The 20,976-nt window shown below is 48.0% G+C and overlaps 1 protein-coding gene across 10 annotated transcripts in view; it reads left to right on the forward strand.

The window, feature by feature from the left end:
• The window catches only part of ADAD1 (adenosine deaminase domain containing 1), a 660,856-nt gene that overhangs the window by 373,680 nt on the left and 266,200 nt on the right, over positions 1 to 20,976 (forward strand). For all 10 annotated transcript variants that reach the window (XM_063920281.1, XM_063920280.1, XM_063920279.1 and 7 more), the window contains exon 7: positions 16,814 to 16,940. In XM_063920281.1, the coding sequence (XP_063776351.1) occupies positions 16,814 to 16,940 (127 nt within the window). The remainder of the gene's footprint in view (positions 1 to 16,813; positions 16,941 to 20,976) is intronic.

Consider the following 20,976-nt stretch of genomic DNA (forward strand, 5'->3'; position numbering starts at 1 on the left):
ACCAGCCCCAAATAACTCCTCCCCTTTATACGGCAATACTTCCATGTGCCGTTTGGAATCCGCATCCCCTGACCACTGTCGCGTCCATAACGCTCTTCTGGCAGAGATGGACATAGCACTTACTCTTGATGCCAGGGTGCAAATATCCCTCTGTGCATCGCGCATATATAGTAATGCATCCTTTAAATGTTCTATAGTTAACAAAATATTGTCCCTATCCAGGGTATCAATATTCTCGGTCAGGGAATCCGACCATGCGACTCCAGCACTGCACATCCAGGCTGAGGCGATTGCTGGTCGCAGTATAACACCAGTATGTGTGTATATACTTTTTAGGATATTTTCCAGCCTTCTATCAGCTGGTTCTTTGAGGGTAGCCGTATCAGGAGACGGTAACGCTACTTGTTTTGATAAACGTGTGAGCGCCTTATCTACCCTAGGGGGTGTTTCCCAACGCGCCCTAACCTCTGGCGGGAAAGGATATAATGCTAATAATTTCTTAGAAATTAGCTGTTTTTTTTTATCGGGGAAAACCCACGCTTTTTCACACACCTCATTTATTTCCTCTGACTCAGGAAAAAATATTGGTAGTTTTTTCTCACCCCACATAATACCCTTCTTTGTGATACTTGTAGTGTCAGAAAGGTTCAATGCCTCTTTCATTGCCGTGATCATGTAACGTGTGGCCCTACTGGACATTACGTTTGTCTCGTCACCGTCGACACTAGACTCAGTATCTGTGTCAGGGTCTGTGTCGACCCACTGAGGTAACGGGCGTTTTAGCGCCCCTGACGGTGTCTGAGACGCCTGGACAGGCACTAATTGATTTGCCGGCTGTCTCATGTCGTCAACCGTTTTTTTGCAAATTGCTGACATTATCACTTAATTGTTTAAATACAATCATCCAGTCAGGTGTCGACTCCCTAGGGGGTGACATCACCAACACAGGCAACTGCTCCGCCTCCACATAATTTTCCTCCTCATACATGTCGACACACGCGTACCGACACACAGCACACACACCGGGAATGCTCTGATAGAGGACAGGACCCCACTTAGCCCTTTGGAGAGACAGAGGGAGAGTCTGCCAGCACACACCCAGCGCTATATATATATACAGGGATAACCTTATATAAGTGTTACTCCCTTATAGCTGCTGTTAATATATTTATTTGCTGCCAAACGTGCCCCCCCCTTCTCTTTTTTACCCTGATTCTGAAGCAGGACTGCAGGGGAGAGTCAGGGAGCCGTCCTTCCAGCGGAGCTGTGAGGGAAAATGGCGCTTGTGTGCTGAGGAGATAGGCTCCGCCCCTTCACGACGTCCTTATCTCCCGCTTTTTTGTGTAAAATGGCAGGGGATTAAAATACATCCATATAGCCCAGGAGCTATATGTGATGTATTCTGTTTTGCCACCTAAGGTATTCTGTTATATTGCGTCTCAGGGCGCTCCCCCCCCAGCGCCCTGCACCCTCAGTGACCGGAGTGTGAAGTGTGCTGAGAGCAATGGCGCACAGCTGCGGTGCTGTGCGCTACCTTAGTCTGAAGACAGGATGTCTTCTGCCGCCGATTTCACCGGACCTCTTCGTCTCTTCTGGCTCTGTAAGGGGGACGGCGGCGCGGCTCCGGTGACCCATCCAGGCTGAACCTGTGATCGTCCCTCTGGAGCTAGTGTCCAGTAGCCTAAGAAACCCGATCCACTCTGCACTCAGGTGAGTCCGTTTCTTCTCCCCTTAGTCCCACGATGCAGTGAGCCTGTTGCCAGCAGGACTCACTGAAAATAAAAAAACCTAACTAAACTTTTATTCTAAGCAGCTCAGGAGAGCCACCTAGATTGCACCCTTCTCGGCCGGGCACAAAAATCTAACTGAGGCTTGGAGGAGGGTCATAGGGGGAGGAGCCAGTGCACACCACCTGATCCTTAAGCTTTTATTTTGTGCCCTGTCTCCTGCGGAGCCGCTATTCCCCATGGTCCTTACGGAGTCCCAGCATCCACTAGGACGTCAGAGAAAGTATGGGTCACATGATATGCCCAGCTTTTAAGGGAGAAGACTCCCCACAGAGTGTATTCGCAGTCGACCGGCAAAATGTTTGCTTGCAAGTGCAAAAAGTGCTGGTGATGAAGGACACCCCTGTCTAGTACCTCTATACTAATGAAAAGGAGTAGAGACATAGCAGTTTAACTCCACTAAGGAACACCAGGCCCACCCCAAACTGTTCCATGTATACCCAGAGGGATGGTTTTTCTACAGAATCGAAAATTCACTGATGTTGACTGGTGTTGTCTGTGTGGCTAAAAGATATGTTCTGATTTAAACAAGTTTACAGGTCTTTAATATTTTAGCATCTGTGGGGGAGCAGAGATATAAGACTGTATGTATGGGGAGCAGACGATTTTCCTTGATCTTTGCCAACACAATGCTTGGCAAAACATTTTCAACATGGACTTGAAAATGTTTAGCAGACTCCTGCAGTTTTTGAAGATATGCCATTCTGGCATATAAAACAGTGCTTTTTCTAGAGCCATTGATGTGCCATCTGATTTCAGAGTTTTACCACCCTGGAACAAGAAATTGGCCAAATGCCATTTTCCAGGTTTACGGGAGATCTGAGGAGATAGCAAGTGTATGTAAGCTGCTAGGGAGTCCTTGTCATTGGTCCACCTAGATGTTTATGTAAGTCTTTCTAGTGCTGTACAAAAACTAGCAATATCTAGGACTAATGGTTTTCATTTTGTCATCTCAATCCAGGGTTTTAGGAACCGCAGCCTCCTTCCACACCAGTGAGGTGGAAAGTAGCTACCATTTTAGTACTCACAAGCCTGTTGAAAGTGGCCTGAACACTGAAGTTTGCACTTAGATTTAGCTAGGAAGTGGTCTGACTACTCTTTTTGGGTGGCCAACTAAGAACCTGAGAAGAGTCAAACCTATCCGTGCAGTACTTGTTTTTAAGGACTTACTATAGGAAGAGGGTACTGTATATTCACAGCCAGTCTAGAATTTTTAATAATTTATTGTGCCATTAAGAGAATTACATTTCTGCAGCGGAGTACATTGGTTTCCACAGGGAAACCTCGAGGTGTAGAGATGGATCTTGATCCAGGCACCAACAGGCTAAAGCTTTAGACTGTTCCAGGAGGCATTAGGGCCTCCTCCTTAACCCCGCCTCCAGGCTCTGTGAGCTCAGTTTCGAGTTTGTGATTGCAGAAGCAGGTCACTTAACAAGGGGGCTGCACTGGGCAGCCCTGAAAAAGCTTTTAGAAGACTTCAAGGGCAGCAGCACTTACATGTCAGAGTGACATTCTGTGCTGCGGCTCCGTCACCTTCCCAGCGGCGTTGCATGGCTCTGTTCCCGGGTACTTGCGGCAGAGACGCTCCGGCTCTAGGCACACGGTCGCAGACGCTCTCCTGGTTCGCGTGGCTGCTACAGAAGGGAGGAGGTAAGAGGGTCCCCCAAGCGGGAACCGCCATTATATCGCGTTCTGGTTGTAGTCTAAGGAGACGGACTGCAACGCTGGCGTGGACACTGTAACAGAGCAGGGACCCCACTCTATCCACCAGGGCATAGGAGTACAGGTCGGATATATTAATATCCACTTTATCCATAGTACCAGGTGGTGAGGACCAGCATAGGGGAGAAGGCGCTTGACCTGTAGCCCCTCCCCCAGCTCCGGGCACCATCTACTGCTGGAGTTCCCGCCCTGGAGCTGCTTCACACTCTCCCTCACTCCCTGACTGAGACGATGGGCACCATCTTCTATGATTAGCTGCGACTGGTCTGCGGGACAAGGTCTCCTCTGTAAATCCGCCTGTACATCAGCGCCGTGATTTTACAGACACTTAAGTATTCTTCATGTCAATATTAAGACAGCCTTAGTTAAGAACAAGTGTACCTGTGACAGAATATATTGTATTGAGTGTCCTGATATATACATCCGGTCTCGGACCGCGCATTGTTTTATATATATATATATATATTAGTCCAGTGCAGTTTTATTGTCTTACTAAAATAATGATCTACATAGTCACTGTGACTGTGTGTGCCTGTATCTATATTACTGCTGTGGGGTACAATGGGTTCCACAGGGAATGACATTGGGGTGTAGAGTAGGAACTTGATCCGAGGCACCAACAGGCTAAAAGCTTTGACTGTTCCCAGAATGCATAGCGCCGCCTCCTCTATAACCCCGCCTCCGTGCACAGGAGCTCAGTTTTGTAGTTGGTGCCATGCAGTGCAGGCATACAGCAGGGGGGCTGGTCAAACAGCCCTGAGAAGAGCTTTTCAAAGTACAATCGGACAACGCCACCACGGTAGCGTACATAAATCATCAAGGCAGCACTCGAAGCCGCATGGCAATGAGGGAAGTATCACGGATCCTTCAGTGGGCGGAACGCCATCTGCCAGCCATATGGGCAGTATTCATTCCGGGGGTTGTAACTGGGAAACAAACTTTCTCATTCGTCATGACATACACGCTGGAGCCTCCATCCAGAAGTGTTTCAACTCCTCGTGGACAGGTGGGGCCTTCCAGATGTGGACTTGATGGCGTCTCGACACAATCACAAGGTTCCGGTCTTCAGAGCAAGGACAAGGGATCCTCAAGCAGCGTTCATGGACTGGAATTTCCATGGAACTTTCGGCTGCCCTACGTGTTCCCTCCGGTGTCACTTCTGCCCAGGGTAATAAGGAAGTTCAAGCAAGAAGGAGGACTCCTGCTTCTGATTGCCCCAGCGTGGCCCAGACGTCCCCTTCTACTTCCACAGCGCCCAGATCTCCTCGTTCAGGGCCCTTGTGTATATCAGGGTTTAGCCCAGTTGGCTTTGACGGCGTGGCTTTTGAAGCTTCCGTCATGAGGGCCAAAGGATTTTCTGAGGCGGTCATTCAAGCCATGTTGAAGGCCCGGAAACCGGCTTCTGCTCGGATTTACCATAGAGTCTAGAATTCTTACTTTGCTTGGTGCGCATCTAACAATCATGATGCTTACAAGTTTAGCACGACCATTCTTTTGGCCTTTCTGCAGCAGGGCCTAGACTTGGGCCTTCATCAAGGTTCATATTTCTGCCTTGTCGGTTTGGTCTCAGAGAAAAATTGCGACCTTACCTGATGTGCATTGTCGAAGTCGAAAAATATTGCAGTACACACATCACATACAAACTACACACAGATGGCCTCCGTGCGCGTACTTGCTCTGCCGTGCATGCACATATTCGCAATTTGCGTATGGTCGCTTCTGCGGTCTTGCGTATTAGCGCGTGGTATGAGTAATTATGGTAGTGTTTGTAATCGCATGGAAAAGCCATAAAAACACATTACACATTTAATCCAAATAGTGCACAATGTACACATAGTCTCCCTGCACCACACCAGTGAGTTACACATGTTTAAATGGTATAAGAACAGAGGGATTCACCTTTACAGGACAGGAGGGGACAGAACTAGGTTATAAGGAGGTGTTTGGTATCCAGCTGTAGGGTATTTTAAGAGCAATATTCCGGTGTTAGTTTGCAGAAGACCGCACGCTCCTGCGAATAGTTATGCGCAGGAGCATAATATAAATATTAACTGTATTTACTGTACACTTGATATGCGGCGGGAACCCAGAGGAGACCATCTGCAAGTGCACCTGGAACAGACATCGCCCACCTATTCAAACTGACCTGTGACCTCTCCTGTACTGTAAATGACCATCCCTGTGTCCAATAGATAAAGAGATTACAGTTCCCATTGTGTTAGGTTTTGGACAAATGTATAAATAGCCAGCTGCAGGCCAGGTCACTCTCTCAATCTCTGAAGATCATCAACCTTGATGATTGAGGACCGGACGGGAAGCGCAGGCGAAACCAAAACGTATGTACCATTGACTGTAGCCATTTTCTATTGTATTGTACTGTTTATATTGTAACCCCCTGCAAGTAAAGAACCGTTGGTGGGTTAGACCCCAGCATAGTTTTTGAATTACAATTGGTGTCGTGTCCCATTTCCTTGCTAAAGTTTAAAGTGTATTAACAGCCACTCGGGCTGCTGCATTGTGCTAACAGCGTACAGGCCTGTGTACGCAAACTGTGTAGTCACTACGCCCTTTCGGCGTACGTACGCGGAGTGCGTACACTGTACGATCTTGTGTACGTAAGGTTTGTGAACAATATAAGGGTGAAAGGTTAATTACAGCGGCCGCAGCGGCTCAATTTTAAAGTGTATGAAGTGTGTTTAAAGTATAGCTTTTAGTCCTGTAAGTAAATCAACATTTACAGCATATGTTCACTCAGGGTGTGTAGCGGATTCAACCGCCTTATGTCCCGCCTGTGGCTCCTTGGGACTTGTCGGTGGTTCTGGAGGCATTGCAAGGGTCTCCGTTTGAGCCTCTTAAATCTGCAGACCTTTAGTGGCTTTCTCTTAAGGTAGTGTTTCTACTGGCTATTGCCTCTGCTAGACGAGTGTCGGATTTGGGTGCCTTGTCTTGTAGGTCCCCCTATCTGATTTTTCACTGTGACCAGGCGGTTCTTAGAACACCTCCCGGGTACCTACCTAAGGTGGTGTCTTCTTTCCACCTTAATCAGGAGATTGTGGTTCAGACTTTGTCTCTCCTGAATTGTCTTCCAGAGAGCAGTCTTTGGATGTGGTACGGCCTCTCTGTATCTATGTGAAGAGGATGGCTCCCATTCAGAAGTCTGATTCTCTCTTTGTACTGTTTGGTTTTCACAAACGTGGCTGGCCTGCTCACAAGCAGACCCTGACCAGATGGATTAGAATGGTGATTGCACATGCTTATGTACAGGCTGGTCATCCAGCTCCTACTACTATCAAGGCCCATTCTACTCAGTCTGTTGTACCTTCTTGGGCGGCCTGAAGTGGTGCGACCCTTGATTAATTGTGCAAGGCGGCTACGTGGTCCTCAGTGAACACGTTCTTAAGGTTCTATGCCTTTAATACATTCGCCTCCCAGGATGCTTCCTTTGGACGCCGGGTTCTTGTGCCCGCTACAGTGCGTCCCCTCCCATGAGGAACTGCTTTAGGACATCCCCGATGTTATTCCCTGTGGAACCCAGTGTACCCCGCTGCAGAAAATGAGATTTATGGTAAGAATTTACTGTTTTTAAATGTCTTTCTGTGAGGTACCCTGTGTTCCACAGGGCGCCCACCCTGACGCACTTAGCTTCTTTGGATTTGTATGGCATTAGCCGCTGATACCTTCTCCTGTCGTGAGAATGTGGTGTACGTGGCTACTAACGGTTGTCGTCTCTCTTACCTGCTACTGCATTGGACTGGTTAACAAAACTGAGCTCCTGTGCACGGAGGCGGGGTTATAGAGGAGGCGGCGCTATGCTACCTGGGAACAGTCAAAGCTTTTAGTCTGTTGGTGTCTCGGATCAAGATCCTATTCTACACCCCGATGTTATTCCCTGTGGAGCCTAGTGTACCTCGCAGAAAAAGATTTAACAACGGCAAGTTCTTACCATAAATCTCCTTATTCGCTGGTGTTGTGTATTGTGTACGCAGTCATACAGTACTGGATTTAGACGCTGGTGTTGTGTACTGTGTACGCTGTCACATACTACGGGATTTATTCGCAGGTAGTGTACACTGTCTGGCTGTATCTTACTCTAAATGTCTAACATAAAGGACGGGAAATCCACAGATGCTCCTGTATCATGCAGCGCATGCGCCAGGGATTTGCCTGAGGGGGAAGCTTTGTATGATGGTCTGTGTAATATGTGTCATACATCTCCCAGTCAGTCCGCAGCTCCTGTAACCAATCAGGAGCCACCTTGGGCAGCTTTCTCAACTATGCTCAATACGCTTGTGACATGCCTTACGCCCCCTATGGAACCTCCTGTGCCATTGCAGCCACATATCGTCCCTATGGTAAATCCACCTTGGGCGGATAATTTGTCTACCCAGTTGCAGCAATTGAATCAGTCTTAGTTTAGACATAAACCTACCCCAAATCACTCTGGTGTCAAGGGGGCAACTTCGTGGGCCACTTTCTCCTCAAAATCCACTAATCTCTCGGAAGATTCTTCTGATGAGGATGGGGAGTATACTGACCCGTCAGACACTGATACAGCTGCTTCTGACTAGGAATCTACAACTCAGGTTGATGTCCCTGACCTAGTGGTTGCTATTAAGCAAATCCTACAAATAGATTATGATGTGGATCCCACTACTGTCTCTAAGAAACCTGATTAGTTTAAACGTCAGAAGGTAACTAAAATATTACTGCATTCTGACCATTTAGTGGACATATGTCACGAACCCTGGTTTTCGCCAGGAAAGAAATTCTCCCCGTCTAAAAAGATGGTAGCTCGTTATCCTCTCCCTTCTGAGTTGTGTAACAAGTGGGAAAATTCACCACCGGTGGATTCCCATGTCAACCGTCTCGTGGTGTCATCTACTCTGCCTTTTACCACTGTCACCTCACTGAAGGAACCGACAGACAAGCATGTAGAGGGTTGCCTGAAGATTCAGAGGAGCTGACCTTGAGAAAGTCCCAGGCAGTGTCGGAACGCGTGGGTGCCCCTGTGGACTGACCTGACTAAAGGAGGATGTGGTACGATCAATGCCAGACCTGGAAGGCTGATTGACACCAGAGAACTCCCCATGCTGCAGCTGGAAAGCCTGATGTTCATATGCTTATAGAACTGATTTATCGGTTCTCACCGGCTCGTGGTAATTACCCATTGCTCTACTTGTTCAGGATGAACAATTGTGCAAGGGGGCTAAGTGGTCTTCGGTGAACACGTTAATTAGGTTCTATGCCTTCGATACTTCCGCCTCCCAGGATGCTTCCTTTGGACGCCGGGTTCTCATACCTGCTACGTTACGTCCCCCTCCCATGAGGAACTGCTTTAGGACATCCCCGATGTTTCCTTTTGGAAATCAATGTACCCCGCTGCAGAAAAGGAGATTTATGGTAGACTTACCATTGTTAAATCTTTCTGCGAGGTACATTGGTTCCACAGGGCGCCCACCCTGACACACCTAGCTTCTATGGATTTGTATGGCATTAGCCGCTAGTCCCTTCTCCTATCATGAGAACGTGGTTCTATGTGACTAACATCTACCTTCTCTTTTACCTGCTCCTGCGTTGGACTGGTTAACGAAACTGAGCTCACATTGCCTGGAGTCGGGGTTATAGAGTAGGCCCCAATCCATCCTGGGACAGTCTAAAGCTTTAGCCTGTTGCTGCCTTGATCAAGATCCATCTCTACACCCCAATGTTTCCCGGTGGAACTAATGTACCTGGCAGAAAGAGATTTAACAATGGTAAGTCTACCATAAATCTCCTTTCTCTATCGTCCTAGTGGATGCTGGGGTTCCTGAAAGGACCATGGGGAATAGTGGCTCCGCAGGAGACAGGGCACAAAAAGTAAAGCTTTAGGATCAGGTGGTGTGCACTGGCTCCTCCCCCTATGACCCTCCTCCAAGCCAGTTAGATTTTTGTGCCCGGCCGAGAAGGGTGCAATCTAGGTGGCTCTCCTAAAGAGCTGCTTAGAAAAGTTTAGCTTAGGTTTTTTATTTTACAGTGAGTCCTGCTGGCAACAGGATCACTGCAACGAGGGACTTAGGGGAGAAGAAGTGAACTCACCTGCGTGCAGGATGGATTGGCTTCTTGGCTACTGGACATCAGCTCCAGAGGGACGATCACAGGTACAGCCTGGATGGTCACCGGAGCCTTGCCGCCGGCCCCCTTGCAGATGCTGAAGTAAGAAGAGGTCCAGAATCGGCGGCAGAAGACTCCTCAGTCTTCTAAAGGTAGCGCACAGCACTGCAGCTGTGCGCCATTTTCCTCTCAGCACACTTCACACGGCAGTCACTGAGGGTGCAGGGCGCTGGGAGGGGGGCGCCCTGGGAGGCAAATGAATACCTATTTTGGCTAAAAATACCTCACATATAGCCTCCGGAGGCTATATGGAGATATTTAACCCCTGCCAGAATCCGTTAAGAGCGGGAGACGAGGCCGCCGAAAAAGGGGCGGGGCCTATCTCCTCAGCACACAGCGCCATTTTCCCTCACAGAAAGGCTGGAGGGAAGGCTCCCAGGCTCTCCCCTGCACTGCACTACAGAAACAGGGTTAAAACAGAGAGGGGGGGGCACTAATTTGGCGTTAGAAATATATAAAAAAAGATGCTATAAGGGAAAACACTTATATAAGGTTGTCCCTATATAATTATAGCGTTTTTGGTGTGTGCTGGCAAACTCTCCCTCTGTCTCTCCAAAGGGCTAGTGGGTCCTGTCCTCTATCAGAGCATTCCCTGTGTGTGTGCTGTGTGTCGGTACGTGTGTGTCGACATGTATGAGGACGATGTTGGTGAGGAGGCGGAGCATTTGCCTGTAATGGTGATGTCACTCTCTAGGGAGTCGACACCGGAATGGATGGCTTATGTAGGGAATTACGTGATAATGTCAACACGCTGCAAGGTCGGTTGACGACATGAGACGGCCGACAAACAATTAGTACCGGTCCAGACGTCTCAAAAACACCGTCAGGGGTTTTAAAACGCCCGTTTACTTTAGTCGGTCGACACAGACACAGACAGGGACACTGAATCCAGTGTCGACGGTGAATAAACAAACGTATTCCTTATTAGGGCCACACGTTAAAGGCAATGAAGGAGGTGTTACATATTTCTGATACTACAAGTACCACAAAAGAGGGTATTATGTGGGATGTGAAAAAACTACCGTAGTTTTTCCTGAATCAGATAAATTAAATAAAGTGTGTGATGATGCGTGGGTTCCCCCCGATAGAAAATTATGGGCGGTATACCCTTTCCCGCCAGAAGTTAGGGCGCGTTGGGAAACACCCCTTAGGGTGGATAAGGCGCTCACACGCTTATCAAAACAAGTGGCGGTACCGTCTATAGATAGGGCCGTCCTCAAGGACCAGCTGACAGGAGGCTGGAAAATATCATAAAAAGTATATACACACATACTGGTGTTATACTGCGACCAGCGATCGCCTCAGCCTGGATGTGCAGAGCTGGGGTGGCTTGGTCGGATTCCCTGACTAAAAATATTGATACCCTTGACAGGGACAGTATTTTATTGACTATAGAGCATTTAAAGGATGCATTTCTATATATGCGAGATGCACAGAGGGATATTTGCACTCTGGCATCAAGAGTAAATGCGATGTCCATATCTGCCAGAAGATGTTATGGACACGACAGTGGTCAGGTGATGCAGATTCCAAACGGCACAAAGGTGTATTGCCGTATACAGGAAGAGGAGTTATTTGGGGTCGGTCCATCGGACCTGGTGGCCACGGCAACTGCTGGAAAATCCGCCGTTTTTACCCTAAGTCACATCTCTGCAGAAAAAGACACCGTCTTTTCAGCCTCAGTCCTTTCGTCCCTATAAGATCATATCTGCCCAGGGATAGAGGAAAGGGAAGAAGACTGCAGCAGGCAGCCCATTCCCAGGAACAGAAGCGTTCCACCGCTTCTGACAAGTTCTCAGCATGGCGCTGAGACCGTACAGGACCCCTGGATCCTACAAGTAGTATCCCAGGGGTACAGATTGGAAGGTCGAGACGTTTCCCCTTTGCAGGCTCCTGAAGTCTGCTTTACCAAGGTCTCCCTCCGACAAGGAGGCAGTATGGGAAAAAATTCACAAGCTGTATTCCCAGCAGGTGATAATTAAATTACCCCTCCTACTACAAGAAAAGGGGTATTATTCCACACTATATTGTGGTACTGAAGCCAGAAGGCTAGGTGAGACTTATTCTAAAAATTTTTTTGAACACTTACAAAGGTTCAAATCAAGATGGAGTCACTCAGAGCAGTGATAACGAACCAGGAAGAAGGGGACTATATAGTGTCCCGGGACATCAGGGATGCTTACCTCTATGTCCCAAATTTGCCCTTCTCACTAAGGGTACCTCAGGTTCGTGGTGCAGAACTGTCACTATCAGTTTCAGACGCTGCCGTTTGGATTGTCCATGGCACCCCGGGTCTTTACCAAGGTAATGGCCGAAATGATGATTCTTCTTCGAAGAAAAGGCGTCTTAATTATCCCTTACTTGGACGATCTCCTGATAAGGGCATAGTCCAGGGAACAGTTGGAGGTCGGAGTAGCACTATCTCGGATACTGCTACAACAGCACGGGTGGATTCTAAATATTCCAAAATCGCAGCTGATCCCGACGACACGTCTGCTGTGCCTAGGGATGATTCTGGACACAGTCCAGAAAAAGGTGTTTCTCCTGGAAGAGAAAGCCAGGGAGTTATCCGAGCTAGTCAGGAACCTCCTAAAAACAGTGCATCATTGCACAAGGGTCCTGGTAAAAATGGTGGCTTCCTACGAAGAAATTCCATTCGGCAGATTTCACGCAAGAACTTTTCAGTGGGATCTGCTGGACAAATGGTCCGGATCGCATCTTCAGATGCATCAGCGGATAACCCTATATCCAAGGACAAGGGTGTCTCTCCTGTGGTGGTTATAGAGTGCTCATCTTCTAGAGGGCCGCAGATTCGGCATTCAGGATTGGATGCTGGTGACCACGGAGCCCAGCCCGAGAGGCTGGGGAGCAGTCACACAAGGAAAAAATTTCCAGGGAGTGTGATCAAGTCTGGAGACTTTTCTCCACATAAATATACTGGAGCTAAGGGTAAATTTATAATGCTCTAAGCTTAGCAAGACCTCTGCTTCAAGGTCAGCCGGTATTGATCCAGTGGGAAAAACATCACGGCAGTCGCCCACGTAAACAGACAGGGCGACACAAGAAGCAGGAGGGCAATGGCAAAAACTGCAAGGACTTTTCGCTCGGCGGAAAATCATGTGATAGCACTGTCAGCAGTGTTTCATCCCGGGAATGGAAACTGGGAAGCAGACTTCCTCAGCAGGCACGACCTCCACCCGGGAGAGTGGAAACTTCATCGGGAAGTTTTTTCCACATGATTGTAAACCGTTGGGAAATACCAAAGGTGGACATGATGGCGTCCCGTCTGAACAAAAAACGGGACAGGTATTGCGCCAGGTCAAGAGACCCTCAGGCAATAGCTGTGGACGTTCTGGTAACACCGTGGGTGTACCAGTCGGTGTATGTGTTCCCTCCTCTGCTTCTCATACCTAAGGTGCTGAGAATTATAAGACGTAGAGGAGTAAGAACTATACTCATGGCTCCGGATTGGCCAAGAAGGACTTGGTACCCGGAACTTCAAGAGATGCTTACAGAGGTCTTATGGCCTCTGCCGCTAAGAAGGGACTTGCTTCAGCAAGTACCATGTCTGTTCCAAGACTTACCGCAGCTGCGTTTGTCGGCATGGCGGTGGAACGCCGGATCCTAAGGGAAAAAGGCATTCCGGAAGAGGTCATTCCTACCCTGGTCAAAGCCAGAAAGGAGGTGACCGCACAACATTATCACCACATGTGGCGAAAATATGTTGCGTGGTGTGAGGCCAGGAAGGCCCCACAAAGAAATTTCAACTCGGTCGTTTCCTGCATTTCCTGCAAACAGGAGTGTCTATGGGCCTCAAATTGGGGTCCATTAAGGTTCAAATTTCGGCCCTGTCGATTTTCTTCCAGAAAGAATTGGCTTCAGTTCCTGAAGTCCAGAAGTTTGTCAAGGGAGTATTGCATATACAACCCCCTTTTGTGCCTCCAGTGGCACTGTGGGATCTCAACGTAGTTCTGGGATTCCTCAAATCACATTGGTTTAAAACCAGTCAAATCTGTGGATTTGAAGCATCTCACATGAAAAGTGACCATGCTCTTGGCCCTGGCCTGGACCAGGCGAGTGTCAAATTGGTGGTTTTTTCTCAAAAAAGCCCATATCTGTTTGTCCATTTGGACAGGGCAGAGCTGCGGACTCGTCCCCAGTTCTCTCCCTAAGGTGGTGTCAGTGTTTCACCTGAACCAGCTTATTGTGGTGCCTTGCACCTACTAGGGACTTGGAGGACTCCAAGTTGCTAGATGTTGTCAGGGCCCTGAAAATATGTTCCAGGACGGCTGGAGTCAGGAAAACTGACTTGCTGTTATCCTGTATGCACCCAACAAACTGGGTGCTCTTGCTTCTAAGCAGACTATTGCTAGTTGGATGTGTAATACAATTCAGCTTGCACATTCTGTGGCAGGCCTGCCACAGCCAAAATATGTAAATGCCCATTCCACAAGGAAGGTGGGCTCATCTTGGGCGGCTGCCCGAGGGGTCTCGGCTTTTACAACTTTGCCGAGCGGTTATTTAGTCAGGGGCAAACACGTTTGTAAAATCCTACAAATTTGATACCCTGACTAAGGAGGACCTGGAGTTCTCTCATTCGGTGCTGCAGAGTCATCCGCACTCTCCCGCCCGTTTGGGAGCTTTGATATTATCCCCATGGTCCTTTCAGGAACCCCAGCATCCACTAGGACGATAGAGAAAATAAGAATTTACTTACCGATAATTCTATTTCTCGGAGTCCGTAGTGGATGCTGGGCGCCCATCCCAAGTGCGGATTATCTGCAATACTTGTACATAGTTACAAAAATCGGGTTATTATTGTTGTGAGCCATCTTTTCAGAGGCTCCGCTGTTATCATACTGTTAACTGGGTTCAGATCACAGGTTGTACAGTGTGATTGGTGTGGTTGGTATGAGTCTTACCCGGGATTCAAAATCCTTCCTTATTATGTACGCTCGTCCGGGCACAGTATCTAACTGGCTTGGAGGAGGGTCATAGGGGGAGGAGCCAGTGCACACCACCTGATCCTAAAGCTTTACTTTTTGTGCCCTGTCTCCTGCGGAGCCGCTATTCCCCATGGTCCTTTCAGGAACCCCAGCATCCACTACGGACTCCGAGAAATAGAATTATCGGTAAGTAAATTCTTATTTTTCTCCTCCAGAGGCCAATCAGGACATTGTCCAGTGCAAAACACTTGGTTTTATGAATAAGAAATGGACAGTGCCACAGAACAGAAAGTATGGGTCGCATGATATGCCCAGTTTAGCTGCTGTTTTTGTTGTGTGGTTTTTTGTTTTTTAAGGGAGAGGACTTCCTACAGAGTGCGTCTCTATTAAGCAAGTTATATCAGATATATTAAGTTGCCCACATACAAAAAAACATTTAACTTTGTTATTAAAAACTCCAGCCATTCAACTTAAGAAATTCAACTGTTGTTCTAGACATGGGCGTGGCAGTGGGTGGTCTTCAGTATGCCGACTGACGGGATCCCGACAGCCAGCATACCGACACTTATTCTCCCTCGTGGGGGTCCACGACCCCCCTGGAGGGAGAATCAAATAGCGTGGCGCGGCGAGCCCGCAAGGGGCTCATTTGCGCTCGCCACACTGTCGGTAAGCCGGCGGTCCGGCTCCCGGCGCCGGTATGCTGGTCGCCGGGATCCCGACCGCCGGCATACCGTAGTGAACCCGTGGCAATAAGGGGTTTCCCATTCCTGTCCAAGAGCAGAGTATCCATAGGACGACCACTTGACTATAAAAAAAAAGAAAACAAACAGCGCAAATCCAGAAACCATTCTGTTTACCAATCACCAACTCAGTGAAACCTGGATTCCAAAAGAAAAACAGCCACTTACCCAAAACTCAATCAAAGAAACATCCCCTTACTCTAGCCCACAGGTTCTTAAACTCGGTCCTGAGGACCCCACACAGTGCATGTTTTGCAGGTAACCCAGCAGGTGAACAGGTATTAATTACTCTCTGACACATTTTAAAAGGTCCACAGGTAAGCTAATTATTTCACTTGTGATTCTGTGAGGAGACCTGCAAAACATGCATTGTGTGGGGTCCTGAGGACAGAGTTTGAGAACCTGTGCTTTATCCCATACCCCACCTGCTATCAGGACTTACCATTTATACTGTATACAAGAAAAAATGGACATCTGTAGGCTGGCAGGAGCAAGATAAGAAAATGACATGCAGCTCTCCAGAAATAATAACTCCTCTGAGAAAACAGAGCAAGGTAAGAGGTGAAATAGTCTGTCCTAAGCAATAAATAATAGATAAAGCAATGGATACCAGGTAAGAGAGACATAACCTTAAAGTAAACATGCAAAAACACGTGTCTGGAAAGGAACTGCTGTATGTTTAAAATTAACCCTGAGAGAGCCATTTGATGTATAGATGCACAATAGTAAAAGCAACCAAAACAGAAAGACCATGAATTCCATTTATTTATTTAGGAAAATAGGACAGACTTAAAGCAATAAATATTTATGAGAGGAGAGTTTCCAATCAGTGGTACAACTGACACTGTTCAAGGAAACTGAAATCCAGGTGATTGCATCAGCGGTGGAAGTGGGAGGCCGATGTAACACTGACACGTCCAGCAGTGTACCGTAGCACCTGAATGCTATGGCAGCGAACTGCTGTGACCTGTACCTATGAGACCGGGGCCAAGCCCAAGACCATGCACGCCTCAGCCACTAAGACAGCACAACCCCTGGACCATGGCTGCAAACCTCTGCATACTACAAGACACCAACTTGTGATGCTCCAGTGAGTTGTGACGCTCAGCAGTCGCCAGAGCAGTGTGTATGTAAACACCAAGTCATGAATAAGCAAATAATATACTGTAGCTGTTGAACTCACACCAGTGCAAACTTCTCCATGTCAGGCTGGACCTGTCCTCTTGTAGTCATGAAAATAGCTGTTCCATTTTGTGCAAGTACATATTGACACAGAAAAAAGAAGAGAAAAACAAGTGAAGCAATCTTTTCGGATGCACTGTGCAAGTACTTATTGAAATTACAATAATTTTTTGATTATTTCAAAGCTGAAAACACATACTGTATATTTTAGATTATCTTATCAGTGTGAACAGCTACATTTTTAACATTTATTTTATGATACTGTGGGTTTTTATTTATTTTATAGATGGTCAACATTGGGAAGTGGTTGCTATAGGCACAGGAGATTCTAACTTCGGACAGAGCTCTCAGAATGATGGGCGAATTCTTCATGACTCTCATGGTATAGTTTCTGCGAGACGTTCTTTATTAAGGTATTATTTATTTAAAAGTATTTATTCATTTACCACCTTACTGCCAGTGTTATACTTTCGTTTTGCCCTACAATTTACTGTAGCACAGTTTAAAGGGGTAGTGTGCTATGCTCATGGGAGGGTTAAAACATCTCAGTAGGAAATTTTCTTAGTCTGAAAAGGTACAGCAGTGATGCTGGAAACTATGCGTTGGTGCCTGCTGTGTGTGTGTTGCAAATGAGTTTTCTCTAACGTCCTAGTGGATGCTGGGACTCCGTCAGGACCATGGGGAATAGCGGGCTCCGCAGGAGACAGGGCACATCTAAATAAAGCTTTTAGGATCACATGGTGCGTACTGGCTCCTCCCCCTATGACCCTCCTCCAAGCCTCAGTTAGGTTTTTGTGCCCGTCCGAGAAGGGTGCAATCTAGGTGGCTCTCCTAAAGAGCTGCTTAGACAAAGTTTTTTTAGGTTTAAATCTCAGTGAATCCTGCTGGCAACAGGATCACTGCATCGAGGGACTTAGGGGAGAGATTTCCAACTCACCTGCGTGCAGGATGGATTGGAGTCTTAGGCTACTGGACACTTAGCTCCAGAGGGAGTCGGAACACAGGTCATCCTGGGGTTCGTCCCGGAGCCGCGCCGCCGACCCCCCTTACAGACGCTGAAGATCGGAGGTCCGGAAAGCAGGCGGCAGAAGACTCCTCAGTCTTCATGAAGGTAGCGCACAGCACTGCAGCTGTGCGCCATTGTTGCTACACGTCTCACTGATTCAGTCACGGAGGGTGCAGGGCGCTGCTGGGGGCGCCCTGGGCAGCAATATTAAATACCTTTAGTGGCGAAAAATACATCACATATAGCCATTAAAGCTATATGTATGTATTTAACCCAGGCCAGTTTTCTTAAAACCCGGGAGAAAAGCCCGCCGAAAAAGGGGCGGAGCTTATTCTCCTCAGCACTCAGCGCCATTTTCCTGCTCAGCTCCGCTGGTGAGGAAGGCTCCCAGGATTCTCCCCTGCACTGCACTACAGAAACAGGGTAACAAAGAGAAGGGGGGCATAATTTGGCGATATTGATATATTAAAAGCGCCTATATCAAAAACAACACCTTCTAGGGTTGTTTATATACATTTATAGCGCTTTTGGTGTGTGCTGGCAAACTCTCCCTCTGTCTCCCCAAAGGGCTAAGAGGGTCCTGTCTTCGATTAGAGCATTCCCTGTGTGGCTGCTGTGTGTCGGTACGTGTGTGTCGACATGTATGAGGACGATGTTGGTGTGGAGGCAGAGCAATTGCCGGTAATGGTGATGTCACCCCCTAGGGAGTCGACACCGGAATGGATGGCTTTAGTTATGGAATTACGTGATAATGTTAGCACATTACAAAAGTCAGTTGACGAAATGAGACGGCCGGAAAACCAGTTAGTACCGGCTCAGGCGTCTCAGACACCGTCAGGGGCTGTAAAACGTCCCTTACCTCAGTCAGTCGACACGGGTACCGACACAGATGAATCTAGTGTCGACGGTGAAGAAACAAACGTATTTTCCAATAGGGCCACACGTTATATAATCACGGCAATGAAGGAGGCTTTGCAGATCTCTGATACTGCTGGTACCTCAAAAAGGGGTATTATGTGGGGGGTGAAAAAACTACCTGTAGCTTTTCCAGAATCAGAGGAATTGAATGACGTGTGTGATGAAGCGTGGGTTAACCCAGATAGAAAACTGCTAATTTCCAAGAAGTTATTGGCATTATACCCTTTCCCACCAGAGGTTAGGGCGCGCTGGAAAACACCCCCTAGGGTGGATAAGGCGCTCACACGTTTATCAAAGCAAGTGGCGTTGCCGTCTCCTGATACGGCCGCCCTCAAGGATCCAGCAGATAGGAGGCTGGAAACTACACTGAAGAGTATATACACACATACTGGTGTTATACTGCGACCGGCAATAGCCTCAGCCTGGATGTGCAGTGCTGGGGTAGTGTGGTTGGATTCCCTGACTGAAAATATTGATACCCTGGATAGGGACAGTATTTTATTGACTCTAGAGCAATTAAAGGATGCGTTTCTTTATATGCGAGATGCTCAGAGGGATATTTGTACTCTAGCATCAAGGGTAAGCGCGATGTCCATATCTGCCAGAAGAAGTTTATGGACGCGACAGTGGTCAGGTGATGCGGATTCCAAAAGGCATATGGAAGTATTGCCATATAAAGGAGAGGAATTATTTGGGGTCGGTCTTTCGGACCTGGTGGCCACGGCAACTGCCGGCAAATCCACTTTTTTACCTCAGACCCCCTCCCAACAGAAAAAGACACCGTCTTTTCAGCCGCAGTCCTTTCGCTCCTATAAAAACAAGCGACCAAAAGGACAGTCTTATCTGCCGCGAAGCAGAGGAAAGGGTAAGAGAGGGCAGCAAGCAGCCCCTGCCCAGGACCAGAAGCCCGCCCCGGGTTCTACAAAGCCATCAGCATGACGCTGGGGCTTTACAAGCGGACTCAGGAGCGGTGGGGGGTCGACTCAAGATTTTCAGCAATCAGTGGGCTCGCTCACAAGTGGACCCGTGGATCCTGCAGATAATATCTCAGGGTTACATGTTGGAGTTCGAAAGGTCTCCCCCTCGCCGGTTCCTAAAGTCTGCTTTACCAACGTCTCCCTCAGAAAGGACGTCGGTATTGGAAGCCATTCACAAGCTGTATTCTCAGCAGGTGATAGTCAAGGTACCCCTCCTACAACAGGGAAAGGGGTATTATTCCACACTATTTGTGGTACCGAAGCCAGACGGTTCGGTAAGACCTATTCTAAACCTGAAATCCTTGAACCTGTACATACAGAAATTCAAGTTCAAGATGGAGTCACTCAGAGCAGTGATAGCGAATCTGGAGGAAGGGGACTTCATGGTGTCCCTGGACATAAAAGATGCTTATCTGCATGTCCCAATTTACCCCTCACACCAAGGGTATCTCAGGTTCGTGATACAAGACTGTCATTATCAGTTTCAAACGCTGCCGTTTGGTTTGTCCACGGCTCCTCGGGTCTTTACCAAGGTAATGACCGAAATGATGGTTCTTCTACGAAGAAGAGGCGTATTAATTTTCCCTTACTTGGACGATCTCCTGATAAGGGCAAAGTCCAGAGAACAGCTGGAAGTCGGTGTAGCACTAACCCAGGTAGTGCTTCAGCAACACGGGTGGATTCTGAATCTTCCAAAATCTCAATTGACCCCGACAACACGTCTGCTGTTCCTGGGAATGATTCTGGACACGGTTCAGAAAAAGGTGTTTCTCCCGGAGGAGAAAGCAAGGGAGTTATCCGAACTTGTCAGGAACCTCCTAAAACCAGGAACTGTCAGTACATCAATGCACAAGAGTCCTGGGAAAGATGGTGGCTTCTTACGAAGCAATTCCATTTGGCAGATTCCATGCACGAACATTTCAGTGGGATCTGCTGGACAAATGGTCCGGATCGCATCTGCACATGCATCAGCGGATAACACTGTCACCAAGAACAAGGTTGTCTCTCCTGTGGTGGTTGCAGAGTGCCCATCTGTTAGAGGGCCGCAGATTCGGCATACAGGACTGGGTCCTGGTGACTACGGATGCCAGCCTACGAGGCTGGGGAGCAGTCACACAGGGAAGGAACTTCCAGGGCGTGTGGTCAAACCTGGAGACGTCCCTTCACATAAATATACTGGAGCTAAGAGCGATCTACAATGCTCTAAGCCTGGCAAAACCGCTGCTTCAGGGTCAGCCGGTGTTGATCCAGTCGGACAACATCACGGCAGTCGCCCACGTAAACCGACAAGGTGGCACGAGAAGCAGAAGAGCAATGACAGAAGCGGCAAGGATTCTGCGCTGGGCGGAAAATCATGTCATAGCACTGTCAGCAGTGTTCATCCCGGGAGTGGACAACTGGGAAGCAGATTTCCTCAGCAGACACGACCTTCACCCGGGAGAGTGGGGACTCCATCCAGAAGTCTTCCACATGATTGTGAACCGTTGGGAAAAACCAAAGGTGGACATGATGGCGTCTCGCCTCAACAAAAAATTGGACAGATATTGC

This window comes from Pseudophryne corroboree, chromosome 1, assembly GCF_028390025.1.
Source record: "Pseudophryne corroboree isolate aPseCor3 chromosome 1, aPseCor3.hap2, whole genome shotgun sequence".
Taxonomy (NCBI): domain Eukaryota; kingdom Metazoa; phylum Chordata; class Amphibia; order Anura; family Myobatrachidae; genus Pseudophryne; species Pseudophryne corroboree.